This window comes from Vombatus ursinus, unplaced genomic scaffold (genome assembly GCF_900497805.2).
Source record: "Vombatus ursinus unplaced genomic scaffold, bare-nosed wombat genome assembly UNPS02004573.1, whole genome shotgun sequence".
Taxonomy (NCBI): Eukaryota; Metazoa; Chordata; class Mammalia; order Diprotodontia; family Vombatidae; genus Vombatus; species Vombatus ursinus.
In genome coordinates, this window is record NW_020944351.1 from 762,555 (window position 1) to 780,486 (window position 17,932).

Genomic DNA, 17,932 nt, shown 5'->3' on the forward strand with positions numbered 1-17,932 from the left:
ACCTATCCTTTCATTCCTCCTATTTATCTAGTAATTTTGTCCATATATCTAAAATGTCACTAAATTAATCTTTTTTAAAAAATTCTATATTTGATGTCTTGAATAACTTTCCAATGACTGCTTCCCCCTTGTATACTAGTCACACAGTTTTAGGATGCATTCATACAATGGGTAGCTAGGTTGGATAGAGCACCAGGCCTGGAGTCAGGAAGGCTCATCCAGCCTCAGACACTTACTAGCTCTATGATTCTGGGCAAGTATTTGCCTCAGTTCCTTATCTGTAAAACAAGCTGGTTGCATTTGCTGTTATTTTACTTTGTAAAATGCATGCATCTCTTAGCTTTCTAAATACATTGGGACCTCCCAAGAGGCAGGGTCCATACATTTTGTTTTTCACTATGTCCTTACAAATTTGTCATCTAATATCAACTATCCTCTCAGGGTGTTAAGCAGCTCAGGCAAGGGGACCAGTGTGAGGAGCTGATAGGATAGCTCAATATTGATGACCCCCACATCAACTTCACATAGGGATGGTCTTGAGCTTGCCATCATCCATAGGTATTCCAATTTCATATTCAGTAAATCTCAGAATCCTTTTTTTTTTTCCCCCATGTCTCCTCATGCTTTATTCCTCCTAAATCTATTCTCTGTCCTCACTACCAATTGCTCTGTGCCTCAGTATTTTCCCAGGCTCTTTCTCTGGCTACAATCTCCTCCCTTCCCAGTCTTGGTAGACCAACTGGTTCAACTCTACACTCCCCTCTGCTCTCAAGCCCTTTTCCCCTTGCCCTATCACAAGTCTCGGTTTACTCCCACCATCTACTTCCTTTACTTTTTCTCACATGCTTCAGAATGGACTTGAAGGGAATCATGAAACTATGCTGACAGAGTCTACTTCAGATTTATGCTCACTAATCTCAACTGGCCCATCACTGTAGCAAAGCAATCTTTCTCCCTAATTGAGTCCCCATCCCACTCTCCACAGTGGCTGTACCAAGCCCTCTTTCCCCTTAAGCCTTCTATATTATTATTCCCTCCCCCCATCCCCCTAGATTTCCCTCCTGCAAGCTGAAGACCTGGCTTTATGTGTCACTGAAAAAAATGAAGTCATGGGCTGAAAATTCCCACTTCTCTCCTTCTCCTCCTGTTGCACTTCTCTGGGTATCATCTCCTATTATCCTCTTTTACTTCAGTCTCTGATAAAGAGCTTTTTCATTGCCACATCCAACCCTTCTACAAGTTCTTTGATGTGACCTTGATCCTATCCCCACCCTTCTTCTCCAGCAGATTGCTCCCACTATTATCACCATGACCTCTATTCCTTCTATCATTCAGATCTTTCACAGGCTATTGCCCCTGACCTGGCTACACTCTTCTTCCTTCCTTATCTCGATCCCTTGGCGAGCCAACTCAACTTTACACTTTACCCTCATATCCCTTACTTCCTTGTCCTGTTGCCAGCCAAGCCTTTCCAGACCCCCAACCTAAATTATTCCCACCACTTGCCTCTTTTGCTCTTTCGTGTGCTACTGAACAGAGCTGGAGGAAATCATAAAACTGTGCTTACTGCATCTACTTCAGATTTATGTTACATGTTATTTAATCAACCAGGTCCTCACCACAGCAAGGTAAACATTTTGTTCCATCTCAACAGCCCCAGTATCCTCTTCCACAGTTGCCATTGCAAGCTTTCATCTCTCCACAAGCCTTCCACTGCATCCCCTCCTTGACCTTCTCACCTGACGACTTGGTCTTGCATGTCAGAGAAAAAATCGAGAACATTCACTAAAAGCTTCCTCTCTTCTTCCTTGTCTCAAGTCATTTTGCCCCCTGCTACTTTCTCCTTCACTCTGGTCTTGGATAAAGAGGTGGCCCTTCTTGCCAAGACCAACCCCTCTGGATGCATCCTTGATTCCATCCTCTCCCAACTTCTCCAGAAGATTGCCCCCATTATATTCCTCATTGTCTGTCTTATCTTCAATCTCTCCCTGTCTATTGGCTCCTTCTCTGCTGCCTATAAACATATGTCCATATTTTCTCCCCACCCTTAAAAAGTCTCTCACTAAAACCAACCATGCCCATCAGGTATAATCTTCTATATCTTCCTCTAAACAGCTAAACTTTAAAATCTTATCTATATTCAGTACGTCTACTTGCTCCCCCTCACTCCTTTGTAAACCTTCTGCAGTATGGTCTGTGGCCTCATTATTCAACTGAAATTGCTCTTTCCAAAATTACCAACAATTGCTTAGTTGCCAAAGCAAATGGCCTTTTCTCATTCCTCATCTTTCATGACCTCTCTGTAGCATTTAACATTCTTTTTTTTCTTTTTAATTTGGCTAGGCAATGGGGTTAAGTGACTTGCCCAGGGTCACACAGCTAATTAAGAGCATTTAATATTCTTGATCACCTCCTCTCCAGTACTCATTCCTCTCTGGGTTTTTGTTATACTGCTCTCTTCTCTTTCTTTTTCTACCTATCTTCTCCTTCTCTGTCTCCTTTGCTAGGTATTCAGCCATGTCTTGCCCACTGTCTGTGGGTGTCTTCTAAGGCCCTGTTCTGGTTCCTCTTTTTTTCTCTTAGTGACTTGATCAGTTCCCATGGGTTCAATTATCTCTGTGATTCCCAGGTCTATACATCTACCCCAGTCTCCTCTCTCTCTTTCTCTCTTTTTTGGCTAGGCAGTGGGGTTAAGTGACTTACCCAGGGTCACACAACTAGTAAGTGTTATGTGTCTGAGGCTGGATTTGAACTCAGGTCCTCCTGAATCCAGGGCCGGTGCTCTATCCACTGCGCCACCTAGCTGCCCCCCAGTCTCTCTCTTGAGCTCCAGTCTCATATCACAAACCTCTCTATTGGACATTTCAAATTGGATGTCCTACAATTCCAAAAGACTCATGATGGAAAATACTATCCACATCCAGAGAAAGAACTATGGAATCTGAATGCAGATTGAAGCATACTATTTTCTCTCTCTTTTTTTCTTTCTTTCTTGTGGTTTTCTTGTTTTGTTCTGATTGTCTTTCACAACATGACTAATGCAGAAACATATTTAATATGTTTGTACATGTATAGCTTATTTCAGATTGCTTGCTGTCTTGGGAAGGGGAGGGAAGGAGAAAAAAATTTGAAACTCAAAATCTTAAAAAAGTGAATGTTAAAAACCATATTTACATGTAATTGGAAAAAATAAAATGTTATTAAGTGGGAAAAAATAAAAATAAAACTAATTGGATGCCATAGAAGCACGTCAGCCTTAGCATGTCCAGAGCAGAACTCATCATCTTCCACCCCTCAACGCATCCCTCTTTGAACTCTCCTATCACTGATCAGAGCACTATAATCCTTTCTGTCACCAGGGTTCATAACCTCAGTGGCATCCTTAAATTCTCACTCACTCTATATAGTTAATCATTTGCTAAATCCTGCCCTTTCTACCTCCAAGACATTTCATATACTTCTTCTCTCCAGTTAATCAGCAACCCTCATCACCTCTGACTTGGACTATTTCAAAGGCTTCCAGTCTCTGCCCACTCGAATCCATCCACTCAGCTGCCAAGGTGATTTTTCAAAAATCCCTCCCTTCCTCTCAACTCCCTGCCCCTTAATAAGCTCCAGTGACACCCCATTACTTCCAGGATAAAATATAAATCCTCTGGCATTTAAAGCTCTTTACATCCTAGTCCCTTCTTTGTTTTGTTTTATTTATTTTTTTAGGCAATTGGGGTTGAATGACTTGCCCAGGGCCACACAGCTAGTAAGTGTCAAATGTTTGGTCTGAGGCTGGATTTGAACTCAGGTCCTCCTGACTTCAGGGCCAGTGCTCTATCCACTGCACCATCTAGCTGCCCCATCCTACTCCCTTTTGATATTTCCAGTCTTCTTACATTTTATTCTTCTTCACTCCTGCTATGATCCAGCTGCACTTGCCTATTTGCTGTTATTCACACCTGACACTCTATTAGCAACTAGGTGTCAGGAAGACCCAAGTTCATCTGACCCTCCAGACACTTACTAGCTGTATGACCATGGGCAAACCACTTAACCTGTCTGCCTCAGTTTCATCATCCTTATCTAAAAATGCAGGATAATAAGAACACCTGCTTCCCAGAGTTATGAGAATGAAATGAAATAATATTTGTAAAGCACTTTGTAAACCTTAAAGTGTGATGTCAGTGCTAGCTATTATTATTATCTCCCATTTCCATACCTTTGTACTCACTGTACCCCATACCTGCAATGCTTTCCTTCAAGCTTCTGCTCAAGTCTGTGTGACTCTGAGCAAGTCACTTAATCCTAATTGCCTCACCAAAAAAAAAAAAAAAAAAAAATTCGGCTCAAGTCCCACCTTGTGCAGAAGGGCTTTCCTGGTCCCTTCTATTGTTAATGCTTTCTCCTCTAAGACTATTTTCCACCTATTCTGTACTGTACCTACTTATGTATGTGTTTTCTCCTCCATTAGAATGTAAGCTTCTTCACTATTTAACAAAAACTGCTGGGAAAACTGCAAAAGAGTATGGCAGAAACTAGGCATAGACCAACATCTTACACCTTATACCAAGACAAAGTCAAAATGGGTACATGATTTAGATATAAAGACTGATAACTATAAGCAAACTAGGTGAGCAAGAAATAGTTTACCTATCAGATCTATGGAGAATTTATGACCAAACAAGATTTAGAGAACATTATGAAATGCAAAATGGATGACTTTGATTACATTAAATTGAAAAGTTTTTGCACAAAGCCAATGCAACCAAGATCAGAAGGGAAGCAGGAAGCTGAGAAACAATTTTTACAACCAGTGTCTCTGATAAAGACCTCATTTCTAAAATACATAGAGAACTGAGCCAAATTTATAAGACTACAAGTCATTCTTCAATTGATAAATGGTCAAAGGATATGAACAGGCAGTTTTCAGAAGAAGAAATTAAAACTATCTATAGGTATATGAAAAAAATGCTCTAAATCACTGTTGATTAGAGAAATGCAAATCAAAATGACTCTGAAGTACCACATCACACCTATCAGATTGGCTAACATGACAAAACAGGAAAATGATAAATATTGGAGAAGATGTGGGAAAATTGGGACACTAATGCATTGCTGGTGGAATTGTGAACGGATCTAACCATTCTGGAGAACAATTTGGAACTATGCCCAAAGGGCTATAAAATTGTGCATACCCTTTAACCCAGCAATAGCACTTCTAGGGCTATATCCCAAACAGATCATACAAATGGGAAAAGGACCCACATGTACAAAAATATTCATAGCAGCTCTTTTTATGGTGGCAAAGAATTGGAAATTGAGGGGATGCCCATCAATTGGGGAATGGCTGAACAAGTTGTGGTATATGAATGCAGTAGAATACTATTGTGCTATGAGAAATGATGAGCGGGCAGACTTCAGAAAAACCTGGACTTATATGAACTGATGCTGAGTGAAATGAATAGAACCAGGAGAACATTGTGCACAGTAACAGCCACATTGTGTGATAAAAGACTCTAGTAGACTTAGCTTTTCTCAGCAATGCAAAGATCTAAAACATCTCCAAAAGACTCACGATGGAAAATGCTATCCACATCCAGAGAAAGAACTATGGGGTCTGAATGCAGATGGAAGCAGACTATCTGCTTTCCTTTTCTTTTGTTATTTTGTTTCTTCTTTCTAGTGGTTCCTCCCATTAGTTCTGATTCTTCTTTACATCATGACTAATGGGAAAATATACTTAATATGAATGTATAAGTAGAGCCTATATCATATTTCATCCTGTCTTGGGGAGGGGGGAGCAGAGGGAGGGGGAGAAAATTTAAAATTCAAAATCTTATGGAAGTGAATGTTGAAAACTAAAATAAATTAATAATTTAAAAAAAAAGAATGTAAGTTTCTTGAAAGGGCAGGGACTCAATATGGCTTCCTAGCCCTAGCTGCTACTCATTTTTCTTAAGCTCAGGTCTGACTATCCCATTCCCATACTCAGTAAATTCCAGTGACTTCCTATCACCTCTAGAGTCAAAACTGAAAGTCTTTCATTTGGTATTTAAGGCCCTTCCCAACCTGGCTCCAGCCTGATTACACATTACCCTCCTTCACATATTCTTTGGTCTAGCCAGATTTACCTTCTTACTATTCTTCACACAAGACACTCTTATCAATTATCTGCTTCTTCTGTGCCTTTGCTGGCTGTCTTCCATATCTCGAATATACTTTCTCCTTGGTTTTCCCTCTTAGAATCCCTAATTTCCTTCAAAGCTCAGTTCAAGCATCCCCTTTTACATAAGACCTTGACTGACGCCACCAGCTGTGCTAGTGTCTCCCCCCACCCCCAACATTCTTGTATTTCTGTATTTTATATATACGTCTATATGGTCATATTGTTTCTGGGATAGAATGTAAGCTCCTTAAGGGCATGAACAGTTGGATTTTTTCCCCCTTGGTATCTCTAGCAATACCTGGCTTATATTAGTTGCTTAATAAATACATGTTGAATGAATGCATAGCTAATTGGTCTCTGGCTCAAGTCTTTCCCTTCTCCATTGCTCATCTCTGCCAAAATAATTGTGCTAAAGCATAAGCTCACATTTCTCTTCTGCTCGAGGACCTTCATTTGGAGAAAACGGAGATTCCTCACGTTGGCATACAAAGCCCCTCACACTCAGGCTCTAGACCACCTCTCCAGATTTAGTGCAAAGGATTCTCCTTTGTGCAATCTATATTCCAACCAAACTACTGACCTCAGTTATTCCCTGAACTGAACATTCTTTCTCTACCTTTGCAGAGGCTATTTCCCATTCCTGGAATTCTTTCCCTCCTTCTACCTCTTGGAATATCTGGCTTCTTTCAAGGTTCAGCTCATGTGCCATCTCCTATAAGAAGCCTTGTCTTATCCTCCGAATGTTAATGTTACCTCCTTTTTGCATATCATACATTCATCTCTTTACATGGTAGAGCCTTCCATTAAATGTCAGCTCGAGGTCAGGGATTGTTTTTTGTTTTTGATTTCATATTTCGATCACTTTGGGTGCCTTGCACTTAGGAGTCATTGAATAAATACTTGTCCAATTCAGTTGGCTACTCGGAAATGTTACCTGGTTTGGATCTCAGGAGACATGGGATCTGCAGCTGGAAGGGACCATAGTCATCTAGGCCAATCCTTTATTTTAAAGTACACAGAGGATAAATAACTTGTTCCAGGTCCTACAGGTAGTAACTGACAACCGGAATATAAATCTAGGTCGTTCACCTTCAAAATTAGTACTCTTTCCATTACACTTCATTAAAAAAAAAAAGTGAAATGTGTTATAAAAAAGACAGCAACATTTGTTTGGTAAAGAGGTGTCTTCCTCCAGTATTAGACTGTCAACTTCAGAAGGGTACCCTGTGGTGTTCATCTTTGTTTTTCCCGTACTGTCTTGTATATTGCACATACTAGGTATGTGATAAATGTTTGAGTGAAGCATTTTGACTACATTTTGACTTTTCTTACTAGTTTAAATTTTGTTGTGATCATACTGTTGTTTCATCAGGGTAGGCTACTCCCCATGAGGAAACTCCCTTGATCAGTGCAGTTCTGTAAGTGATCTGCAGCTTACCATTAGAGTTGGGACCACATTGAAGGTCACATTTTAGTTTTGATGCAAATTGTATAAGCAGAATCTGCTTGATGTAGCATCTAAGTATTTATTTAAAGACTGTTAGGATTGCATGGATTTTTTTACATTCAGAAACCACCAGACTAGACTAACTTATTTGCCTGTCCCCCTTGCTTTAATGTATATTGGAACTAAAATGAATAAGACCAGTCTTTTCTATTTATCCTGTTTAAAAAGTTACTTATTCTGGGCCAGTTAGGAAGTAGCTATTTCCAAGGCTGGAATTTTTTTTTTTTTACATCATTTACATTGGTCTGAATACATTTGGGAAAAGTGGTAAAGTCAACGCTTGTCTATTGACAGATGGTGCTTTGAGGTCCAGCACCTGGTGTACTTTCCAGAGACCGAATGTATTACCTCTATGTCCATTAATGTTCAGTGATTTAGAGGGCTAAATTTCTGAGATGTCTGGATTTAAAATATATACATACATATATATATATGTATGTGTGTATATATATATGTATATATATATATATACACACATACACATGAATATAAGAATACATTATACATTGATATCGAAAGTAGACTGTTGTAATTCAGAAAACAGTGAATGTTTTCTTTTGTTTGTTTTCCCAGTTGCTGTCATCTTCTCCTATTCGTATTCCTAGTAGCAGACTTCATCAAATCAAAAGGGTAAATATTCCTTCCATAGATCTAAACTTTTTGTAAATGATGTTTTAATTTTATTTTCATTTTGAAGTTTTCGACATTAAAAAGTCACCTCACTCTTTTCTTAAATTTTTTTAATTTTAATTTAATTTTTTTTACCTCACCCTTTTTAACAATTTTTAACAATTTAATACCTTCTCTGTTTAGAATAAGGATGCTTATCCTCTTGTACTTGGAGCCAGTATTCCATCAGAATCTATGAAATTCTTTTGAATAATTGTATTGGTTATATAATTATATAACCTTAATTATATAGCCAGGGTTATATAGCCAGATCAGACTGAAGCGTCTCTCAGTGTTTGTAGATAAAATGTGTAAGTGGCAATTTTGGAATACTAGCTTTGCTACATGTACTTTTAATTTAAAAAAATTTTTTTAATTAATTTTTAAAAATGCTTAAAAATCAAGGTAGAGAAAAAACCCACTTAAGGAGAATTTTATGTATGGTCTTCAAGCTCTGAGTACGCACTGTCTTTTTAGGAAGAAGGAGTGGACTTGATGAACCGAGAAGCTGCCCATGAAAGGTGAGTGGTTCCTGAGAATGGGGACTTACCCCAATATGTACTGTCCCTGGTACTGATCAGGTCTTTTTGTGTTTCAGGGAAGTGCAGACAGCAATGCAGATAAGCCATTCCTGGGAAGAAAGCTTGAGCCTGGTAATTCTTTTACAAGTCTGATTTGAAAGGTGTCTTTTAAAAAAACACTTAAACTTTTTAAAAAAACTCTTCATTTGTCCATACAACTTTTATATGCCTGACATTTCTAAAATTATAGCAGTTCTTATCTCCTTTTCAAACAAACAGATTTAAATAAATACAAGAGGCCTTTTGTGGATCTGCACGTTTGTGTGTTTGAAAAATCTAGGTGTGATAGTTATGAGAGCAAATAGAATCCTTTGTGACTTACTTCTAGAGTAGTGATGTGCTGTGCTGTTATAAGCAGATGATATTTTTTGTTTCCAGAGCGATAATGACTTTGACAAGTCAGAGAAATCATCTTCTCCTAAGAGAATTGACTTCATCCCAGTTTCTCCAGCACCATCACCCACTAGAGGAATAGGAAAGGTAGGATCATTGAAGAGAATGAAAGCTGCTGCAAATGCCTGTCTCACACACCCCAAGCCATTAATTGTTGAAAAGAGGAAAGGGGGAAAAAAACTCTCTGTTTTCATTTCAGCTTATGGTTTAAGAGGAAATGAATACTCATTTGAAATATACTCAGAAACTGTGTTAACACTTATATGATACTGAGCACTTTACTGCAGATGCTTTAAAAAGAATGCTTTTTTCAGTGGGGCTCTAGAACTGTATTAATCCTTACTTTTTTCTTTAGCAATGTTTTTCACCATCCTTACAAATGTTTGTGAGTAGCAATGGGCTACCTCCAAGTCCTATCCCCAGCCCAACCAGACGATTTTCAAAGTAAGTGAACTTGCTTTATAAATGTTATTTCATTCATTAACTTAGCTTCACAAGGAACCTTTAAATTTGATACTATTAGGTAGTATTGATATATATAGAGAATGAAGATATGTTTTTTTTTAATTTTAGAAGTTTTAATTAAATAATTTAGCTTATAACAAGGAATTTTTAGTAGGTTATTTTAAAAAAGATCAGTTGTCCCTTTTCTTGTTTAAATTTTCTTATTCCCTCAAAATCCTTGCTATTCCACAAAATGGGTTGATGCTGTGTATGGGACAAATAATAAATCCTTTGGAAAGCCAGAACAGAGAAATTAGCTTTTCCCCCTATCCTGGGGGATATGGTCACCTTTTTTGGCTCTTGGTTCCCTTAGGCAGTCAGTTTGGTGAGGCCTATGGACTCCTCAAAATTGTATTTTTAAATGCATAAAATAAATTCTAAGTATAACCAATTATAGGGAAATAGAGTTATCAAAATATATATATTTTTTAGAAGTTCAGGTACCCCAGGTTAGGAACCCCTACCCAACATCAGTACCATCATAGGATTCTGCTATAGGTTTTGAAAGTTTAGTAAAATCCATTTCACTCCAGTAGAGAGAATCTTGATATAGAGGAAAAAACAATGAGCCAAAGTTCAGAAGGCCCATTTTGGAGTCCCTGTGCTGTTAGGAAACTAGCTATGTGACCTGAATTTTTCTGTTCCTCTGTTTCCCCATCTGTATAAAAAGAGGGTTGGACTAGGTTATTTCAAAGGTCCCTTCTGGCTCAAAAGTTCTATTGATTGATTTTTTTGGGGGGGAGGGGAGGGGGTTGGTTAAAAAAGTAATCTCATCTCTTTTAAAATTCTTCTTTTATCCTATGCAGTATTTTTACTTTTATGTGATTAATTGAATGGTTTCCGTGATCTTTGGATCTGAAACCCTGTAAAGTGGCATGATCTCTTTATAAATATCATATTCATAAGAGTAATCCTAGACAGTCTCAAAGCCGTATTGTGGAAATAGACATTTGTACCACCATTCTGGAACCTGAAGGAAAACCTTAAAGTTGAGAGACTGTGGTAGCCACCCTAAGAAAATTAAGTTAAATAATTTAAGAAAGATGGAGCTAAATAATGACTTCTCTTTTAGATTGTCTTGTCTTGCTGCCAGCCTTTAGATCAGACTTCAAACCTGGCTTTTTCCCTTTTTTCCTCATTATGTACTGTCTTTTCAGGAAAAATGGCCTGCCAGTAGTGCAGGTGGTATTTGCATTGCACAGGACTGTTATTCTAGGATACCAAAATTGGGGTTGCACTGAGCTTCAGAATTGGAATCTTTTTGTGGGCTTTCAGACTATTTATCTTGTACCTTGGAAGTACTTCAAGTCTTTCTAATGCCAATATTTTAACTTTATATTTTAGCAGAAGGAGTCAAAGCCCAATCAACTGCATTAGGCCCAGTGTTCTTGGTCCTATTAAAAGGAAAGGTATGCGGCAATGTTTGTGATATTGTAAAACTTAGTTTATTTTGAACTAGAAACTAGATTTCCTGTCTCTCAAAGTATTTCAAGATGGAATCTCCTTCTCAAAGAAATGTTTATTTTTCTTACAAGCATGATTATAAAATCTAAATTCTGTCAATGATCTTTGTGATATTTTCCCATCAATCTGTATCCACACTTGATTACTTATTATTTTATCTACATTATGTGGCAGAGAGATGGTAGTTTATAAATTACAGAAGCAAATCCTAGAAAGTAGAAATATAGAAAAGTAGCCCATATTGATTTCTGTTTTCTAAGTTATTCACAGAGACTTATTTAAGTTATGAGTATTTGATATCTCCCAGAGACCTTTTTAGAATCCTGAAGGATTAATTTTAAAAGATGTTAGATAGAGTTTTCATTTGAGTATTAAAATTATGCTTTGCAGGATGGAATATGTTTAATCTGGACTCCATAGTCGTTTCATTTCAGAGCTACTCTGAATTAGGACAGCAGGGGGAGCTCTTCAGACAAGCTAGGCAGTCCACTAAAAAGAAAAGACCAGGGAACATTTGCAAAATGAAGAGGAGCAGATTTTAAAACAAACTTATCAGTTAAGGACAAGAAAAACACAGACTCTAATGAGTTCTCATGATTTAGAGTAGCTACAGAAAAAAAAAACCATGAATTGACATTTATTAGAAAAAGTGAAAATTTTTGTTTGTTGGACTGTTTGTTTTTATTCTGGGAACATTTAGAAATTTCAGTCTTTGAGCTATACATTTCTTGCTGAAATATATATCGACCCATGGTTGATACTGATTCACAGTGAAGAGATTCTTTTTTTTTAAGTCTCAAGCTTTTCATGTGTGTGAATTTATTTTGGAAAAGATTTAATATATTACTGAATTGTTTTCAATTTTTGTATTTTGGTGGCAAAGTGTTAAATAATATTAGTATTTAATAGAAGCTTTTTTGTGATCAGTTTTGAGAAAATTTTGACTTGGTTGCAGCTGGATAATTATGTATTTTATATATTAACATATAATAAATTATATATTATATAATAATGTAATATATAAGATATATTTATATATTACCCTTTATTTAATAATAACTATTATCTGCACCATAAAGCTTGACTGCTTTTGAAATTCTATTTTTGGTAATTTTCAGTACTATACTAAGCAATTTTTAAAATATATAGATAAAATTGAACCAACTATGCCATTTTTGACCTGTCTGCCTTCTACTAGTATTTGAGTATTCAGGTGGTGACATGGGCACAATGAGGGTTCTTTGCCAGTGATTTGGCATAAATTGTTACTTACTGTAGGCTTCAAACTCTTTGCAGATATTTCTCAATGCTGTGATTAGTCTTGATCCAATCTTCATGATGGAACCAGTGGGCTGCTCTTCTTTTAAGGACTTCAAACATACCTGTAACATATTACAGAAAACCAATGGGAAATTTTCAGGGTTGTCAGCTTTTGACAGTAGGATTTTCTTTTCTATCTGAGTACATGCTGAAACCAGCTCTAAAATTACTATGCTCAGAAAAATATTGCAGGCTTTAGTTTAAAAACTAAACTAAACCAAGCCAAGCACCCCAATTAAGCAACAAGCACATATATTTTACAATTCATTTTTTTCCTGGTTTTAGGTGAAATGGAAACGGAAAGTCAGCCAAAGAGACTCTTTCAAGGCATTACTACTATGCTTTCTCCTGATATTACGAATTTGGCAGATCTCAGTTCATGGTAAAAAAAAAAAAAAAAGTTGGGGGTGGAATGCAGGGAGGGTGAGAGAAAATATGTGTATATATCTATTAGGATATGGCCCACTTAAAATAGATCATGTTGAAAAAAATGTTAAATCACCTTGGAACAATTGAAAAGATATTCAGTTATTAATGCTGATGGAGGGGAATTTTCCATGTAGGCATGGGTGACATAAAAGATAATTCAAAAGTCTTGTGTACTTCCCTTTGGTATGCATGTTTCTAAATTTATTACACTCACTTTCATGACCTCCTGTTAGCTCAACCCCCCCTTCCAAGTTTGGCTACGTGGGAGGGAGTTGGTCCTGCATACCAATCAGATAGGGGAACTCTGGGGATGGGAGGGAAAGGTAGTGAGTTGTCCTGGGTTGCTGTGCCTAATGATCTTATTCTACGTGTTTCATTTTTTAAAACTTTTTTTTGCAAATATTTGACATGAGAGGGAAAACCAAAATTCTCTAACATGGTTTCTTTAAGTACTGTCACTCCAATATTTATATACAATTTTTAGGTTATTCCACCAGTAGTAAAAAAAAATCTTTAAAGTAACCTTTCTGGCCCCTTAGGGGATATTATCACCAGTGTTTTTAAACTTTTTTTCTTTGTTTGGATATGAAAAAATATATATCTTTCTCTTCCTGGCCAGGAATTGCCAACCAATTAAGGACAAGGTGTTACTTTTAATTTCCCAGAAGCCCAGCAGGGCAGAGATTGCTGCTGCCAATAACACTTTCCTCCCTGCTAGCAAATGGGTGTGTGTGTGTGTGTGTGTCTGTCTGTCTGTCTCTGTGTGAGTGTGAGAGTGTGTGTGTGTGTGTGTGTGTGTGTGTATGTAAAGGAGTGGAGTGGGATTGGGAGGGACAGTGGGGTTGGGATGGGGTTGACTGATTTGGAGATCTGCCAGGTAAGGGCTTTGAGATCTTTTATGGGTTTTTCTATTCTACACAGAATTAATTGTGTTATGCCCCCTTCAAAACTATGTAAAATCCTGTGTTTTACAACAGGTCTTTTCAAAAAACCTCTGAAGGTGCTTTATTTTGGAAATGTATTCCCAAACCCCTTTAAATGGCATTTCCAGGCCATTTCTAATTTGTGAGTCACTTATTCACTTTTCACTTAAGCTATCCTGTGCTTATGGTTGGCAAACAAGTCTCAAGTTCCCCTAGTTTGTTAACTTAACTCCAGTGATTAATCCTGTCCTGCTTTGGGTACATGCCTCTCTTGGACTGCTCTGGCCACTTTTGTCTCAGCTCTCTTTTACTTCTCATCTATCTTGTCTGTCCTTGATAATTGTGTGCTAATTTTGGTACTGAACAACTTTCCAGGCATTAGGGAGAGATGCTTCCAAAGATCATGGAGAAAACGGGTTTCTGAAACTGTCTACTCTGTTTATAGTGTGCATTTTAAACAGAGGAGGAGGAAGAGGAGGAGGAGGAGGAGGAGGGTGCTTCTTATAGCTACATGGTTGAAGAGAAAGTCATCTTGCCTAGGCTCTAGTTAATGAGGCTGTAGTTAGGAAATAATTTTGCAAAGTGAAAAAACACTTTACAAATACTATGTGAAAACATTAAAAAAAAATAGTTGGCCAAGACAGAGCCCTAAGGAATAACATGTGCTGCCCTGTTCACTCAGCCCCATCCAGCAAGCTCAAACAGATAGGTGTGGACGGCTCTCTTCCCAGGAGCTGTGTCCTTCTCTAAACAGTAGTCTACACTGTGCTCATGGTATTGGCCATAGCAGCTTCTCAGGTTTTTTCAAGACTGGAAGGCTTCCCTAAATCACCATGGCTTCTGCCACTGAGACGCAGGCTCTTTTTGTAGGCACTAGCAAAGCATTGCAGTAGTCTTAGGGAGGATGTGTGCGGTGAGGCTGTCCCCGCTCCCATGTCCACTAGTTTTGTTTTGAGGCTTTGAAATGGCAGGAAAGAGTGAGCACCATATCTATATATAATGTCAGTGAGAAGTGTGGTATCTGGAGCCAAAAAACCGGAGGCTTACTCTCAGAAGAGTGAGACAAAGGGGAGCTTAATTACAATCACGTAAAAATAAAATGTTGCTGCATAGGACCTGAAAATCTTTCGGATTTTGTTTATCTTTAGTCCATCTTTAAATACTTGCCATTTTCTTTTTGTGGTGGGGGCTAGGCACACTTCTCAGCTGGGTCTGTAGCTTAAGGATTGCCATGTCTTGAGGTTCCCACAAGGTCTAGTTGATTACAGATTCATACTGTTGCTTAGACATTTACAGCTGGGACCAAATGATTGTAAATCTTAGAATCATCTTTCTGTGGGTTCTCTATCCTGCTCTGCAGGGGACTCTTGCAATCTTTGTGACAAGATTTCATTGATTAGACATCTATATTCTTGGAAATGGGAACAGAAACAGGGACCAGCTGGCTGTGGGAGCCTCATGGCAAGGAAATCCATACTACTTGAAATTAAGGCAAGGGGTTATTTGGTATTTAACTTTGCTGGGGTGGGGAAATGGGGGGGGCAGGGTAGAACAACTGTAAGAATTAACAGCTCCTCTCTCATCATTTCAGTGTTTCTGGTTTTCACAAATCAAATGAAGAGGAAGAAATAAGTTTTTTAAATAGTTAAATGGAAAACCATATTTTTTCATTTTCTTTCCATGCAGTATAGCCTGAATACTTAGATGTGTATTTGTTCAACCACTGTAGTCTTACTATTTTATGCAAGATTAAGGTTTATACCACATTTCTCCAGCTCCTAACATCTTTGTGAAAAATATGAAAAAAAATCAAGTTTTTGGTAGTGATACATTTGTCTTATTGTTGTATATGTTTAAGGGGCCATGGTGTGCCTAGTGCTGTTGTGACCACATAATGAGCATGGCCCTGTTTTGTGGTTTATAACGAATTGTCTCTCAGCTTCTTTCTACATGGTGAAAATTCTTCAATCTTTATGTCTAAGGCAAGGCAGAGATCGTGCCTACCCTCTTCATATGTTCCTTTCTTAATAATGAGTATTATCAACATGGTGTTTGCTAATGTTAGCTCTTTACCTTATCCTTTATTGTATCTCAACTCTTTGTGTTTGTCTTTTCCTACCTCATTCCCTGAGAAGCACAGATACATCCATGATACAGTGTAGAAAAGAGGTTTTCAGGGCCAACAAAATGGTGTTAAAGATTCTTCTATGATAAAATAATGTCCCCTAAATTATTTTCCTACCCATCACATCAGGAATGATGTAACGTGTGTGTGTGTGTTAGATTTTTCCTTTTTTTGCATTCGCAAAATGAGTTTGTACTGAATGTATATGCAATGTGTGCCTAAAGGGTTTATAGAGTAATTTAGGCACAATCTGTATCTTATTTAACAAATTCAGAGCAGGAACTAAATGATCTATTCCTAAGAGTTTTTTGAGCTGTGTTGACACATCTTTGCAGATGCTTTTTGCTTGGGGCAAAAATATCTCCCTCCTCAGAAAATGTGTCTGAAGATGGTCAGTTATAAATGTGAACATCTTAACCGACCTAAGGAAAATATTGAGACTTCCAGGGGCCGGACCATGGCTTTCTTTAACATCAATTTGTACACCTGTGGGACCTGGAGTATGTGCCAACCTGAAAGGGAGAATGTGCCAACACTGATAAGAGACATCAGGTGGCATATGGAGGGAAGATGCCAGAGGCAGAGAGTTCTACTGAAATTGAGTGTTTAGAAAAGAGGAAAGAATGAACTAAGTCAGAGGGGAAAGGCCAGGGGTTGGATGACCTTAAGAGCATAGTGGCGGAGGGGGAACAGGACCAGGGAGGAACAGGCTAACGTGGAGGCTCAGCTAAGGGACGAAGCAAGAGCTAGGTAAAGATTCCTAGGGACAGAGTCTGAAGGACCCTGGCTGAATGTGTCAAACCTCACCCCCCAGCCCCCAACAGCATTACCATATAGCAGAGATGACAGCATGCACTTAAACTGAGTGTGAGAGCTATGGAGTGGACAAATGCCATTAGGGAAGACTAGAAAGGGAGGAAAAGCAGGGGAGAAGATCCCTGTCCCCCTCTCTCCCCGCCTCCTTTAAAGCTTAGAATAATGACAGCAGAAATAGAGCCTAGGCAAAAGTTACCAGGACACTCCTATGTCAGTATTCTATTTGGAGTGCTGCCTGAGGTTGGGGTGTGTGTATGTGTACAGCTCACCTTTTTGTTAGGTTGGTGGCAACTTTGATAGTATCCATTACATTTTTTTTTAAGCCCTTTTGGATCAGAGGCCCTGAAAGACTATTTGGAGGGAGTGGCTGTCTTCCTAGAGAGATCTTGTGAATATTGCTTAAGAATGTACAGTAGTGGGGCAGCTAGGTGGCTCAGTGGATAGAGAACTAGCCCTGGAGTCACGAGAACCTGAGTTCGAATCCAGCCTCAGACACCTAACACTTACTAGCTGTGTGATCCTGGGCAACTCACTTAACCCCAATTGCCTCGCCAAAAAAAAAAAAACCATGTATAATGGTTAGGCTTGAATAATCAGTACACTGATGGCACTGAACCTCAGCCCTTCCTAAAGAAAAACTTCAGGTAGAATGTACTATCACAAATCCTACATGAGGCTCCCCTGAAGTTTCATTTGGAGACTTTGGATGGTACAGATCCTAGCAGCGTGGCTGCCTCCAGGTGTAAATTCAGCACGTACGATGTCTTCTAACCCCCTTCTGAGTGCAATTGAAAGTGTTATCAGTGAAACCCTGTATGTCCTGGATTTTGATTATTTTGAAGATCTTACTCAATTGTCCTGTGCATTCTGATGATTCACAGCAACTGCCACATACTGGGTACTGATTTCTCCTGAAGGGGGAGCTGGACTCAGACTGTTTTTGTGTGTTGGGCATCTGGATCTGTAAAACTGGGAGGCTGCTTGTATAGTAGGAAGATCCTTGAATTTGGAGTCAGAGGATCTGGGTTCAAATCCCTCTCTGTC

At 38.5% G+C, this 17,932-nt stretch overlaps 1 protein-coding gene across 2 annotated transcripts in view; it reads left to right on the forward strand.

The window, feature by feature from the left end:
• Positions 1-17,932, forward strand: part of FAM122B (family with sequence similarity 122B) — a 45,910-nt gene that overhangs the window by 18,706 nt on the left and 9,272 nt on the right. The window contains exons 4-10 of one of the 2 annotated variants that reach the window (XM_027838032.1): positions 8,238-8,294; positions 8,811-8,854; positions 8,932-8,986; positions 9,293-9,394; positions 9,663-9,751; positions 11,156-11,220; positions 12,881-12,977. In XM_027838032.1, coding sequence (XP_027693833.1) covers positions 8,238-8,294; positions 8,811-8,854; positions 8,932-8,986; positions 9,293-9,394; positions 9,663-9,751; positions 11,156-11,220; positions 12,881-12,977 — 509 coding nt within the window. The remainder of the gene's footprint in view (positions 1-8,237; positions 8,295-8,810; positions 8,855-8,931; positions 8,987-9,292; positions 9,395-9,662; positions 9,752-11,155; positions 11,221-12,880; positions 12,978-17,932) is intronic. The other variant, XM_027838041.1, reaches the window with a different exon arrangement.